Source organism: Rhyacophila brunnea, unplaced genomic scaffold, assembly GCF_057557595.1.
Source record: "Rhyacophila brunnea isolate RB1 unplaced genomic scaffold, BYU_Rbru_1.0 scaffold_22, whole genome shotgun sequence".
NCBI classification, from domain to species: domain Eukaryota; kingdom Metazoa; phylum Arthropoda; class Insecta; order Trichoptera; family Rhyacophilidae; genus Rhyacophila; species Rhyacophila brunnea.
The window spans coordinates 18155633-18171759 of NW_028232882.1; the positions used below are offsets into that span (position 1 = coordinate 18155633).

At 31.5% G+C, this 16127-nt stretch overlaps 1 protein-coding gene across 1 annotated transcript in view; it reads left to right on the forward strand.

Annotated features, from left to right (window-relative positions):
* The window catches only part of FoxK (forkhead box K), a 99992-nt gene extending 85101 nt beyond the window's left edge, over positions 1-14891 (forward strand). The window contains exon 9 of the mRNA XM_085950064.1: positions 7177-14891. Coding sequence (XP_085806190.1) covers positions 7177-7360 — 184 coding nt within the window. The 3' untranslated portion in view covers positions 7361-14891. The remainder of the gene's footprint in view (positions 1-7176) is intronic.
* Positions 14892-16127: the final 1236 nt, after the last annotated feature.

The following is a 16127-nucleotide window of genomic DNA, read 5'->3' on the forward strand; positions in this document are numbered from 1 at the left end:
TTTGCTATTTCGATAATAAATTAAAATAATGCAAACATTTTTTTTCATTTAATCCACTGATATAAGTCACCTTTCACTTACTTAAAGGGTCTGGCAAATACACATATTGTCAAGAGTCAAGAGTATGGACCTAATAAGTTGAACAAGTGGCTATAGATCTACCATCGTAAATTGGCAGCCGGTCGAATTTGAAACTAAAATTGTCTATCGAGGATAAATTTGTCACAAACACCATTTAATTTTACAACATGTTTCTCGAATTATGGATTGCGCTTGCGTTTATTTAGCTCTCATGGCGTCAAAATATCAAAACCAATTAAAAAAAGAGATCAACAAGTGAAAAAAGCCTTTTCCTTTTAAATAAGGAATGTACCTAATACATAATTTTATATTTGATATAGTATTTTATAATCGAATGAGTGTTTGTTGCTAATTTAGGTAGGTACGCTGTTTTTCTTGCTCGCAAGATTTTTATTGTTTGTACATTTGAAAACATAAAGAGCATTTTAGATTATTAATAAACGAATGTGACCTTTTAATATTTGACATTATTCGATAGCTACTTAGCACCAATTATTTGAGAAGTATTTAAAGTAAGCTATATTTTAATATAATCAACAACGAATTATGTCTCCACGAAGAAATTAATGTAGACATCCGAAAATAACTCCGGGCGATTGGGCGTTATGACAAATTTATTCCAGACTGAGTTAAATGTTTACATTTTGAAACGTCAGCGTGCAGGATTTGGGGTATATATTGTGTTATTGAAAATACAGAAGAAATAAGTATAGTGCATAATGGCAAGTAGTTCTAAAACAGTTCGTGGAAATGTCAGAGACATCATTCTAAAAGTATGGCAATTCTGCGATGACGAAAAAGGACAAAACGAAATGATTATTTATATCGATAATGGAATACAACGGCCAGTCGCCATGACAGTTGTTCAGTGTTACCAAGTTGCATTTATATTACAACACAAGTAATTTCTTATTTTTTTTAGTTTTGTTCAAAGTTATGATATAAATAAAAATTAATGTCGGATAGCAATATAAATGAATACTTATTTATTATTTGTGTATGTAAACTGATTTTTAAAGAAATTTAGTATATTAATTAAACTGACATTTACAAGTTTGAATTCCATAATATGACCTCGACTGGTTTTATTTTTACTGTAAATGGTCCTAAGAGTGACACAGAATCGGATGATAGTCTATCTGGAATTGAACCATTATAGTAGTTATATAATTTCTACATTGTTTGTGTAATTTATAGTTATCGGGTTTCATTTAAAATTCCATTTATGTTGATACTATTTTACTGTCTTTAGAGTTAATTTAATTTACTTTCGCTTTTTTTATTATATTTTTTTCCATGACTAAAATATACACAATATTACTTTATATTTTCCAATTTCTGATTTTTCCAACTATGCATTTCTTCCTCATGGTTATAAAAAAAGTAACACGTTTTTATTTTGATTGTGTTAATTTTTTATTTTAATAATATTTGTACCTATATCTACTACCAATAAAAAATTATAAATTACCATTTTTTGTTAATTATGGCAACATTCTCAATGTCATACTAGCGCCCTCGCTGAAATGCCAATTTATGATGGTAGATCTATAACATCCATTTCTCCCATATGATATTATTAGGATTGGACATGGTAAAAAAAAATTAACATACATATGAGGCGCCGAGCGCCAAAGGAGCTCAAGCACCATTTAACAAAAGTGCTACAAAATGGCCGACAAGTTTTCAGTGAATTTATTTTTTTAATTTTAAACTTGAATGTTGAAATGGACAATTATTTTCTAAGCAAAGCAAATTTAAAAAAATCAAAGTATTATTTGCAATAACATTTAATGAAAAATATCTATTGGATTCCAAAAAAAATGGTGTTTGAGCCCCTTTGGCATATAGAAAAATGAAAAAAGGTGGCACTTGATACTTTTTTTTGTTGCATAAGCTTCTGTGGTATTAATATTTTCAAACTCAAATAATGGCATTAATTTAAAAAAATAAATCATTTAAAAAAAATGTTTTAATGTAAGGGTTTGGATAGCAATAAAAAAACATTTTGATATAAACAAATTTTATTATGCCAAATAAACACTGAAAAAATGGTCAAATTTGTTATGATTGTTACATGAGTTTGTTTGGCATAAAATTTGCCTTATAATATTAAATACATTTTTGCCATTACAGCAATGATTTCAAAGCTTTTGGATGTTTTTTTTTGTAATAACCGTCTATATACCAAATATTATTAATAATACTAAATCAAATCGTTACTCCAAACTGGCCAAAATAACAAAATCATTATTCAAATTTAACACCATCATTTTTTCTCAAGGATTCGGGTGATTTTTTAAATACTTTTTTTAGTGTATATCTTTCGTAATTAGATATAAAATAAGATGAAATTAGAAATAAGAGTTATTTTCCTTTATGGAAGTAAAAGTTTAGTGGTCATAATTACTAAAATGAAGTTAATAACCATATTTCAAAAGTAATCTAAAATATTTTAAACAACAGCGTATGTGAAAGAAAAACGGATAAGACATGTTAAACTTACCATGATTTTCCTCGTTTACAGGTTTAACACACATCGAAACTATTTTTCTAATCCTTCTTGAGCTCATTTTTAGTTTTTTTCACTGTTGAGAACTATATTCAATAAAACAAATCTGACAGCTGTTTTGGTCTCGCGCTCTCCATAGAATAATGGCGGATAAGCTTCTGTGGCGTGCCGACATAACGACCAAAACAATTATGCCACAGAAAATAAATCTCTATTGTAAAATATCTATAATTATTTGAGCGATAAGACTTTGTGGCATGATACATATCGATTTATAGAAAAAACCTACATTCAAATGTCAAAAATCGTAAAGTTGGCGCTTAAGCTCCTTTGGCACTCGGCGCCTCATATATATTTTTAGCATTGTGTAATAGGTATGTGTGTCAATAAAAAAATATTTTTTAATCAATGGAAAGTTGCACTTCCAATCATCAAATACGACATTGCCACGATATTGTTCAGCCAGACTGTCAACTTTGCATAACAGCGCCTGTACACGTGCGTGGATTTACTTGCACCTTACTTATTGCACCAATAGTGAATATTTGAAACTGTCGTGACAACAAGTGTTTACACGTAAAAGTGCTGACTGTCTCTTCAAGAGTAAGCAAGATGCGATGTTGTCATTTTATGGTACTATTTGACAGGTCGTGAAAATAGGTTTACCTCAAAATGAGTCTCTACGTAGTTATTTTTTTTGCCAGCAGGTTCGCTACTATCCTAATGCGCAGCTCAGATTGAAAAAATCCCAACTGCCACATGAAAATTCAGAAGCTTCTGAAATTTTATGATTCATGCATGCAGTCTTGCAACATGCATTTTATTATGCCGCGATAATAATATGTACTATCAGCAGTGCATCTATGCACATATAAATGGGGTATAAGGTTTATCAGACAGTATAAATATATTTTATAATATAAAACCAAGATCTTACCTTTTGTATTTTTTGAAAAACAGTCTTGAAATTTGCTCAGTTGAAGAATTCATGATTCATACAATATTTGCCAATAATGTAAAATAACTGACTGCAAAATAACCACATTTGATGGTACTGTTAAAATCACAATATCGCCGTAATAATAATTAACCCGGCACCTGCCTCAAAAATCGTATGACGCACCATAACTACGCATGAATTTCATTATCGTCTTTGTTCTATACTAAAAAAAGCAATAAAAAATATGTCACAGCTCCAGTCGAGAACCCAAAGCCATTAAGATAATTTCGACACACTAAAAAACCGTAATAAATCAGTTATAATATCAGAAACACTCGAACAAACGAATGCTATCCAAATTTGAAAGAACTTACCGCAGTCGCCATTTTGTAGCAAATAGTTAGAGCTCTGCGCGGTGTGTAATATTTCGACACTTGTGCATACGTTCCCACGAATCGAGCATTACTAATTTTCAAGTGCATATCGATAAATCACATATTAATGTCTTCGGGTTGAGTCGTAAACAAATATAAAGGGGACCCTTTTAATATATTTAAACTACACAAACACTTCACTTATTGAATATTATTGATAAATTAACACGAACTCACATATTAAAAAAAAAAAAAAATACAATAATAAACCTATTTTAAAATTCTATAGATGTGTGATATATTTTAAAGCAAGGTGACAGACATAACGCAACATCACACGTTGGGCACATATAGCGAGAGAGTTTTGTTTTTTTCGGATTTTTTTTAGAATTCCCGCATACGAAACATCTTCTTCTAGGCTTATCGGTATTTTGTGTCGGTAAAATGTATTCTGGCAAATGTCCCGTTGCACTTTTGGGCAATAATCGTACGGGATTATCGCTAGTTGACGCTGTCGGCTTAGGCAGGGGTGCATTTGAAATTCTCACACAATATTTGTCCACTAGTTGTTTTATTACACAGAGTTGAAAATCGCCCAATGTTTTTTTGTCAGATTTAATAAATTTATATAAATAAAAAGCATTTAATAAATATAAGTCGATCATGTGGAATGCGACCTTTTTATACCACTTGATCGATTTTCTCATACACGACAAGTTGCTAAGCATCATGTCGGACTTATCTACCGTACCCATATTTTTGTTATAATCTATAACACATTTTGGTTTTTCAATGTTTTCGCCAGTTCTATAGTTCACTTTTCCCGTTGGTCCAAATGATGCATCGTGGAGGGTGGATAGCATGTGAACATCCCTCCTATCGTGCCATTTCAGAGCCAAAAGTGGACTATTGTACTTAGCCTCGGTATCTCCCTTTTTCAGTTTGCTGAACTCTGGCATATCTTTACGATTTTTTCTCACTGTACCGCAAGCATTCGTTTTGTGAGAGTGAAGGTATTTAAAGAGCGCCGGACTCGAATACCAGTTATCACACCATAAGGTGTGACCTTTCCCGATATAGTCTTTCATTAGCGTTGTCACTACCGCACCGGAAATACCGAGATTTTCATTGTCTTGTATGTCAGTCCCTTCCCCACAATAAATTATAAAGTCAATAATATATCCTGTCATTACGTCACACATCACAAACATTTTTATTCCAAATCGATGTCTTTTGGTAGGAATGAATTGTTTAAAAATTAATCTACCCTTAAACACGATTATGCTCTCATCTATGCAAAGATTCTGATACGGTATCATCGTTTCCCTAAAAATTGTTCTTGTGTGTTCTAACAGTAATCTAATTTTAGCTAGTCTATCATTTGAGGCGGTCACACTAGGATCAGAAAAATGAAGCATTTGTAAAATAAGTTGGTATCGATTTCTAGCCATTATTTTCCCAAAAATGTCTGCATGCAGGTAAGGATCGGTACTCCAATGTTCCTCTATCGACGTGTGCTTATTTCGAGTCATCAGCATTGATACGGCAAAAAATGTATACAACTCCGGCACTGACGTGTCTGTCCAATTGTGTGACCGCGATTTCGGTCCGAGGTCTCCCGCACTGTACGAATGATTAAAAAATGTATTCGTTTGGTTCACTATTTCCGACATTATATTTTTATTCAAAAAATGTTCAAAGAAAAGACATTCGGGAGAGGATTCGTCCAAGTCGTTCGATGTCACGCCAGATCGACAATCATTGAATTCGTGAACTATTGGAATATACGGACCAGTTCTCCATGACCGCAAAAATTCAATTGGCTCGTCAGAGTCCGTATCGTCAACATCATGATCAGTCTCATGTTGTTCCAATTCCTCTTCCGACATGTCATAATCTGAGTCCAATTCCTCATTAGTACGCACATTTTCTTCCTCCATATTTACGCACTATAAAACTATGAAATGTTTTTAAAATGTTTAACTACAGTATTAAGAAACGCCAAATCACAGAAACCATTAAACTCACACACCATAGTTATTGATATCAGTATTAATTTTCACATTCACTAAAATGGGACACGGTAGACAGTACAAAAAGTATTTTAAAAATCGCGATAAAATAAAATCATACGTTCAATAGTTAATCATGCCAGTTTTAATGTGATAAGTACACCAGACAGCAAAAAAAGTATTTATCAACGATTGCGGTAAATATTCAACTTGTATGCGATAAATACAATCCCGCGCAATGGCCCGCTCGGTTGAAAGTCTGTTGTATACTGCGCAGTCGCGGCGCGCAGTTCAAACTGATTTCTGTCGACCGGCAAAACTTGGCCGTACGAATTGGTTCGAAACTTTGGTGATTATTTTATATTTAGAACCAATGCTTTTAAAATATGTCATAGGTGGCAGGAGAAGGACAAATCAGGCCAAATTTACGTGAAAAAATCAGTCCCGTATGATAAATATGGACGCGGTGGCATCGATTTATACACATGCGCATTGCGAATTTGGCCGATTTGTACAAGGTGTGTGACATCGGCGCCGGCCGGGTTAATGTAGGTACTGCCATCTCCCATCAAAATGTGTTGGTGTGAGATGCATTTCTCTTGCTTCCTGGCGGTATACTGTTTATCGTCATCGTCTGGGATACTTTGGGGCTTGGGAGGTGAACAAATAAAACTGGAATTGTCGAAAACGGTGATTTTTATTTTGTTAATATTACTATAAGACTACATATTTGTAAAATTATTTTAGAGCTGCGGTATGAACATGTTTACTGTTCGATGATAAATCGATTCTCCTGTTTTCAAAATGGCTGCTTCGGCGCAAGATCGTTGGTCTTTCGATCCTGCCGCTGCAATCATTTGACACTACGAGCGGTCTCGCATCACTTTTAGGCGATGATTTTTACGCTAAAAGGATTCGACAAGAATGCGCCGTTGCCGTTATTAAATTTTGGCGCCAAACAAGTACAGCGCTGCCGGTTTATTATTATTTATTTTTGCAATCAACCCTTACTATTTGTCAGCTTGATACTGATTCGGGCTTCTCCAGATCCACATACATAAAAAATTCTGGACACAGGCCGGGACACGGAGTGCTAATTTCTGTTAAAACAGATATGACTAAAACACGTGCACTGATAAAAAAACTGATTTTCAACAACTACTATTTATATATTTCTGACACGTACCAGTGAAATAATCCAGTCCCGCAACAATGTTATATTGAGCATTGACTTACCGAGTGTCATTTCTCTTGCAGTGGAACCTACGTGACAACTGACAGTGGGGCGATGAAGCGCTCTTACTCAGGCGGTGAGGACAGCTGTGGTGAAGACGGAGGGGAGGGCGACCTCATCATCGAAGTGCCTCCCTCCTCCTCACCTTCCCCCCACAACATCAAACGGGTGCGTTACCATCGCCACGACGACCGCAACGACTACTGAGACCGCTGAACCATAGACATTTGCCGTGTGGGATGGGTTTTATTGCAGCCATTTGTAACTGACTTCGTACCCTCGTTTGCCGTGTCAATAAATATGTTTCTGACCTTTGTTTTATGGTTATAATATTCAATAATTTATTGATATTTTATATTCCTCGACATCTGATATTTAAAAACCATTGTAAGGTTGGTATTAGACTAAAACAGATCTTTGACAAATATCTTGAAGAATCTATACTATAAAATAGTTTGTCTGGGATTCAAAAGCTCCGAAATGGCAGGCTCTAGAGTGCTGAAATTTTTGCTGAAGATTCCTTGGACGAAATTGGGATCAACAAACATATTTTGAAGTTTTTGTGCGGTTTAATTTTCAGTAAACATGGCAGCACTGGGTCACCGTTTTGTCACTTTTAACAGCTTGTTTCATATGGAAGATGGCTAAAAATTATCCAACAAAATTATTGATCGTAGAACACAAAGAATAAATGAAAATATGTATATAATAATCGCCATCCAGATTACAAAAATAGAAATACAAGACTGGAAACATAAACGTACAAGCTGACATTCATTTTTAAACTTTTATAAAATATTTTACGCAGTATGCCTCTAGTGTTTTATAAATGAATGCTCTTAAAAGAAATACTATAAAACATCTTTTATAGTCTAATACCGGCCTAATTAGTATCAACTACTAGATAAAAAAAAATAATTTTAATAGACATTTTGTACTTTAATCCACCGGCTATATCTTTCTCTTAAAATGTTGTTTTTTTTTTTTATAGAAAAACTTCACTCGTTTGAAACCCATTTGTTAATGTCATCCTGTTTATGCGAATTTTTTTATTTTTACAAATGGCTGATAGTGTGAAATCCGTCGAGTGATCATTGGTGTGAAATAGATTCTCTGCCGGGTACATAAATATCTAATGTTAAAAATCGTCACCGAGTTGTTCCAAGTTTTCTGCGTTTTTCACATGCCACCCTCGATTGTTTTTTAATTTTTTATTCATAATTATTTTTACTTTAAAAAAAAATGTTATAGCGATATAACAGAACCCCCGAAATTAACTGTGACCAGAAAATCATATTGACCAGTTGATTTTTCGATATGTTTTATTTATTATTTTCGATAATTATTAAAAATCTACTTTTCTCAATTTATCGGTCACGATTTTTATCGTGTATTGTAAAAATATGTTTCATGAAATTTTACAACTTTCAAGCTGATTAATGTTTTGATAGTAGATTTTTTTTTTGATACTCTGTAAAGAAAACATTGCTTTGATCGGGCCGAATCGAATATGATGTGTTTTTACAATACAAAGTAAAATTTGTTAAAAAAAAATAATAAAATGTATTGCCATTAAGTCGACCACTGTTAAAAATATTTCAAGTACATAATATAGCATTGTCACATGTGAACATAAATATTGTATTGAAACTGTATTTCCTTGTGTTCAGTTGTCAAGCAGCCATTTATTTTATGCAGATTGTAAACCTAATTAACATTACAGCAGCGGTTTCCAAGCTGGGGTGCGAAAAATTTAATTCTTTATTGCTTGTGTATTCAATTTAGTGTAAAAAATACATTACAAAATATGGCGGCGTAGTAACATAATGTTTGGAAACCACTGCATTACAGGATGTGATACTATTCTCTGCGTTTGTGGCATTCAACAATATAACTGTTGATTCAGAAAATCATCTTTTTTTTAATAATGGAATCCTCAATTTACATGCCCGGAATTCTCATTTTCCTGCTATTTATGTGTAGTTTCTGTAGTCCCGTTTTATTATGTCTCCGCAAAATAACGTCGGTTTAAAAGAAAAGAACATTCTCGAAAAGGGGTGAAATAACATATTGACATACATAATATGCTCCAAACCAATTTGTATGATTTTTGCTACTGTTTTATACTGTTTGCTTCAGTTTTTATACTGCGATGAATCAGTATGTTCCTTCCTGTCTTTTTTTATTTGTAGGATTTATGATAAAAAAAAAAATTAATTTACAATACCCCTATACTCTAAAATCGTAAAATTGTGGTTTTACTGTAACAGACAAATGAAAATACGTTTATTTGATTCAAAATTTTAGTTTATGAAAAAAAAAAAAATTGTTGCTTAGAATTATATGAAATCTTTTGGTAAAACGTTTTTGGTACCTTTACAGAGTGATCATAATAATAATATGAATTTGATGTACAAAATGTAAAATTTGTTACTTTTTGATATAAATTACAGTACAGTTACGGTAGATCTTTTAATATACAAAAATTATACATTTTTTTCAGTCATTGCTTATTTCCTCCGTAGATTTATCTTAAATTACGAAAGTTGTTCATCAATATAACTAATTATTATAAAAGAAATCAGCACATGGCAACACGTGTATTTATGTATATGTAATATATTATTCTATAGTAGTATAATGAATTTTTTTAATCACCCCAGTCTGACCAGAGATGTATTTGTAAAATAAAAGCTTTATGCCAGATTATCTCGTTTAATATAGAGGGTGCAGAATTAAGGTTGTCTGTGGCACGTTTGCTTTTTATACACGGACATTTTGAAATATGTAATTGCAAATTAAACACCATGTGATAGTTAATATCTTATCTGCCCCGGTTTATTTAATCGAATTTTAACAGTTGTGAAGTGAATTCTAAAGGCAATCATCATCATCTATTTGTTGCTTTTGTCATTTCAATTGAAATACAATAATAATATAATCTACTTAGTGTGTGGTACCGATAAAGCGAAACTGCAATTGAAAACAATAAATGCGTCGAGCGTTGAGAATCGAATCGATCGAAACTATTACATGGCAATGGATCAACTTTACCATTTTACTTCTTGTCACTGTGTATACCAGCCTTAAACAGAGTCGATTTTTAATGGAATTTTTTTTTTTTGTTTTTAATAGCGTACATAATATGTAATATAAGTTTTTGCATTTGTTTTCTTCTTTGTCATAGCTTTCGAGCTATGGCCACTTAAAAATATTTGGTTTACTGTCATATTTCTACGGCTGCATTACAAAAAAAAAAACGGAATTATAAATAGGAAATTTAAATGTATTTTTGCAGATTTATATTTATTTATTGTTAGTTATTTCACGTACTATCCCATGTCTTCTTTTTAACCGTTCTCTTGTAAGAAATTGACAATGAAATTACATGCGCTGGAATCTGAAGTTGTGTTATTTAGAAATGAAAACATCAAATAAATTACTTACCTATCCTTGGCTTATATACAGTATAACCTCGTTTTTATGTGCCCGGAATTCACGTTTTCCCGGCAATTGCGTGTATTTTTTTCAGTCCCGATGTATTTCAGTACATTTAATACCCGCAATTACGTTTTTCTTTCCCGCGATTTACGTCGGAAATATTCAAAATATGCGAGTTACGCGCACTTGACAATGATTGGGTCGTGACATTCGAACGATTTTTCAATAAAAATTTTAATTGAATGTTGTTTTTTAATAAAACGTTATTTTTTTAGAAACATAAAATTTAAATGTCCTTTTTTTCAATAACCCCCTTTTACATTTTCCCTCCAATTAGGTTTTTTTTCTTCAGTCCCTTAAAAAACGTAAAATAGGGGTTATACTGTATTATTATACTTGAATATCAAAACCACTAGTTGATTTAAACTAATGTGGAACCGATAGTTGATGGATTAATTTTGATTTTTTTAAATTGTATAAACTAGGAGTCAAAAAATTATAACGGTTAATTTATGATTCTGTAAATTGTTGTAATATATTATTATAAGCTTATTATTATACAGTGGTATGTTTTGATTATTGATAAATTGTTTTTTTTTTTAATGAATAATGTTCTGACATATTTTACAGGTATAATTGGGAACATCCCCGAGATAACAAAATGTCAATCCACTGTTCAAATAAATGCTAATTCTAATGCAACATGTTGTAAATTTAATCTTCTTTATTTAATTGTTACGTGTGGCACGATTTCACTTTACACATATAATTTTATTTGAAAAGTGTATAATAATAGGAAAGAAAAACTGTAAAGTTGTACTCTTGTAGTTAGTTAGTTATTCAGTCTAAAAAATAGTGTATACATAATCATTAATTTTGATCATTTTAAGCTACGTATGTATATTTAAGTTTTAGATTGTAAGTTGTTGATGTGAAATTGTTAGGAAAAATATATTACATAACAATTGACCATGCCCTGTCCCTGTTATCATACGTACCCTTTAAAATAATTAAAATCGTATCGAGTGAATATGATTCAATTGAATTTTCGTAACTTATGCAAACACCGTCTGGTGGTAAACTAATAATAATGTTTATAGTATTAGCTATCAAAATTTACCAAAACGTGAGTTCAACCATGGAGGTATTCGACTGTCACGAGGAGAAGGCGTTTTGTATAAATATTGATACAGGATCTGGGTCGCGGTTTAAGTTAGTTGCGTTTTAAGTGGCTTTGCTAAATCACTTTGACTTACGTCCACTGGAATATACAGGATGGCGCAGAGAAAAGACAATACTTACGGCACATTATACTTTCACTTCGTGAACATTAGTTTCAAAGTCAGTAAACTCCATTTTTACTTGTTTTGATATTTTTATTGATTCTAATTCGGTATGTACTTTTCTATCGTATGTATAATTATTCATTTATAAAATATCAAAGCCTGCTGCGTTTGCTAAGTAAATAGAATTAAACCGGAGATTGATTGGAAAATCGTAGATATTTAATCGTCAGTCACCATTTTTAATATTTCATGAATCATTATTTAATATTAACGATATGGACATTTAAGTTTGCTTTTTCTAACTGTTTTCTATGTAATATGTTTGCAAAGAGAAAATATTCTATTTGCGATCTTTGTGAATATCGCAAACTGGCGGAATATGTAGGTTACCGACCTTGAAACTGACAGCCTCGTAATATATGTACTATGCACCCACCATATAGTGGCAGAGTAATGATAGCTTGTGTACCTCCATGGAATCAACATCTGCAATAGTAGGTAATAGTAATATTTTACAATCCGCAGATATCCTATAAGTCACAATGCCATCTCTTGTTTACTATAATATATTAGGAATAGTTATCGATAACATGATTTATAGGCGTAACTTAAAAAAAAAGAAATAATATTTATGATAAATCAATTATTAATGAACAAAATAAAATATATCTCTAAAATATTTTTGCATTGTATTTAATGCAATCGTTCGAATATATTGCATTCTTTTCGGTGTTGTTGATTTTTAACTCAATATATTATTATATTTCGTACGCAGAAAAAATAATGAAATAGCCCCTTATCGTGTAATATATTTAAATATACATTTATAAAATCTCGTTCCGGCGACATTGTACGGATACGGACGGCAGTTCACGCGTCGCGGACAAACCTACGGTGTTCATAGGCATATTTTGTGATTTCTAAAATCCTTAATCCATTTAAAATAAATGTTGTACTATCGAGGAGAATAGAATATGATAATAGGTATACATACAATTTGAGTAGCCTAGTTTCTGAAGCATTTTATTTTAATTTTATCAGGAAATATTTGAAACTCTTCATTACTGATAGGTGCCTTTCGAAGGGTGAGAAAGAATGTTCTGGACCTACGAATTGTGTCCTGTTGAATTTATTTCAATATAAAGACAGCTGCCATAAAGTACAACTTGTTGACAACTTTTTTTTATAAAGGAGCGTTAGAATTTGTCTCCGATATGAAGACATTCGAACTCCTAGAAAATAGTAAATTATTCTGTACCTTGTGAGTTCAAAACAAATTGCATTTGGACAGTATTTTTTAATTAAATTTTCTTGTTTGTAGTATTTTTTATGTATACTATTAAGATTCACCGGTCAAAATGTTTCCTGCGATCGATCGATCGGTCAAGTTTTCGTTTCTCAGCACACCGTTATTAATTATTAATTAGTATACGACGATGACTAAAAGATTATTTATAAATATGAGAATCTTATTTGTCTAATATTTCGAATACCTAGTAGTTCAAACATGCATTAAAATTAACAGTAAAGTTATCCAAATGAATTGTTTAATAATTATTATTGTTAATGAAAAAAAAACATTTTCCGCTTGTTAATTTTACCAATGATGTTAACCGAAACGTAACAAATTTCAAATTATATCGATTATATTTATTTCTTTTTAAACCATTTCACACTTTTGACTTGATTAATATTTTAATGCTTCTTTCTACACTGGTGTATATTTTTTTTAAAAACGAATTCATAATATAAAATGTAATATTATCAATAATTTTTTAAAAGTGTTAATTTAAATAATGATGCATAGTACATAGTGGTTAGCTACGTGAAGTGATTTATTTTGAAACAGATAAATATTTTTGATTATCACCGCTTCCTATAAAAACACAACTAACCTCTGAGTTAATCACATTATATTACATCAAAGCCTCAGTGAAATGTACCTAATATTTTTTTTTATTATATAAAATGAAATGTAAATACTTTTCACCAATATTAAAATGCCTTTAAGATTATAAGTAAAAAATCGCAATTGTTATTCAACTAAACAATTATTTTTAATTAATTCTTGACTGTTTTTAGTTTTTTTTTTTAACCCTTTTGCTGTAGATGGGTCGATATATAATGATCAACAATTTACCAATGGATCTTTTCGATTTCACGATAGTTTATATCACATTTTAGGGCATGTTTATTTCTTTATCAACTCGAGTATTCAATATGGCCTTATAATAATTAAACAGAATGTATGTCCCAGTCAGTTTTGTATTTAAAGTGTCTCTTGACATATTTAAGTAAGATTAATATAAGAGAATTCCATCCTGATATTCATATTATTTTTCCTTAGATATTTGTATCCAATCTCTTCATGGTTTGTAACACCTGTAAAAATCTACAGTTTAAGGGTTTAAAAATATTGAATACGTAACCTCACAATATTTAACCGCATTGACTCTTATATTTCATCAAAGGCTGTTTGTTGTATTATTATTATTTATAGAAATGTAAAGTGATTGAAGCCCAAAAATAAAATCATTGAGGTATAAATATATATATATATTTTTCGTGTAACATATATAATAAAGGTTAGACATCTTAGATATAAAAGGCGTGCAATGTCTCAAAATTGATTATTATATATTATAAAAATATATTACGGTGTGAACGATTTTGCAGAGTGGAAGATAAACGTGTTGCTGGGTATGTTGCGTAAATGCATCGGGCAATGATTGATGTACTGAAAAAGTGTTCATTGTATAATGTTTTATTGAAAATACTGACGTGGACACATCATTTGCGTAGCATTTACGGTCTTCTCACAAATCTTGAGCGGGAAAAATTTTCATGCATGATTGGATTGCTTTCAAAATATTAACATGTTTTATATATTAGAAATACCTTTGAGGAAACTAGATTACAAAACTCATGTTAAACGTTAGAAAACCGCTTTTGAAAACATAATGGTTATTATTATATTATTGGAATGAAAATAAATGTTTCATTTGCCTTCATTTTGTTATTTTATTTCATTATTTTGGACAGTGTTAATGCTACAACAGGTCAAACGACATACGCAAAAGTTATCAACGCCATCTGTCAATAAATCAGTAAGCTTAACTAGTCAAAAATCTTCATCGAAGTTTTAGAGTAGCTTCATATTTAGTCATGGTGTTTACAATGCCACGACTAAATGTAACTAACTGTTCTACTAATGGCACACATATTTAGAAAAGGCAATTTTTTTAATGTAATTGACTCACTTTGTGTACACGTCGCCTGATTATAAATGCATAACATTGTCTATTTATCCAAAACCCATCTTCCATTTGCTCTTACAGTTAAAAGTTATTGCTGCACTATTTTTCCTGAGGAGACTAGTTATCAGGCATGTTGTGTATATACAGCAGCAATCTTTAACCGAACAGAAAATTGTGCCAAGAGTGTCCCAGGAACAAGTTGGCATGCACCCTAGGAAGCAGGTGATTCATATTCTGATTTAATCCAGATAATCAAGACTGAAATGAACCTCACTCACCCTAAAACACTGAAAACTTTTTGTAAACTGAGAATTTTTTCGAAGAGGGTCGAACTGACTTTTTTCGTCTTCTCGAAAAGTTCTTACCCATAGACAAATAAACAATTTTCTTAACTATTTCTTTTATTCAACGAATAATTCACGAGATTTAAGAATGTACCATTCTAATTATTGAACATATATAATTCTGAAAACACTCATGACAAAATATAGCCAATAGAAAAAATCTTTTTTCAAAAAAAGTAAGACCCATTTTTCAAAAAAGATTTTTTTCTATTGGCTATATTTTCTCATGAGTGTTCTCAGAATTATGTATGTTCAATATTAGAATGGTACATTCTTAAATCTTGTGAATTATTCGTTGAATAATAGAAATGGTTAATTAAAATTATTAGCAAGTTCAAGTAAGTTGCAACAGAAAATATTGGAGAGATCCATGACGTCGATTAGTAATTGAAGTAGGTAATAAATACTTACATTTAGAATACAAAAATCGATCGCCTACCGTAACTCAATTTGAAGAGCACTAATGAGCAGGTATTACTAAAAAAGCAATAGTTAAAGTTTGTCACAATTAAGCATGGCAGTCGTAGCATAGTGGTAATGCACAGGGTGCGTGCGAAACCCAAGAGACGCTGGTTCGATTCGCTGGGTGTCTTACTTTTTTTGAAAAAAGTTTTTTTCTATTGGCTATATTTTCTCATGAGTGTTT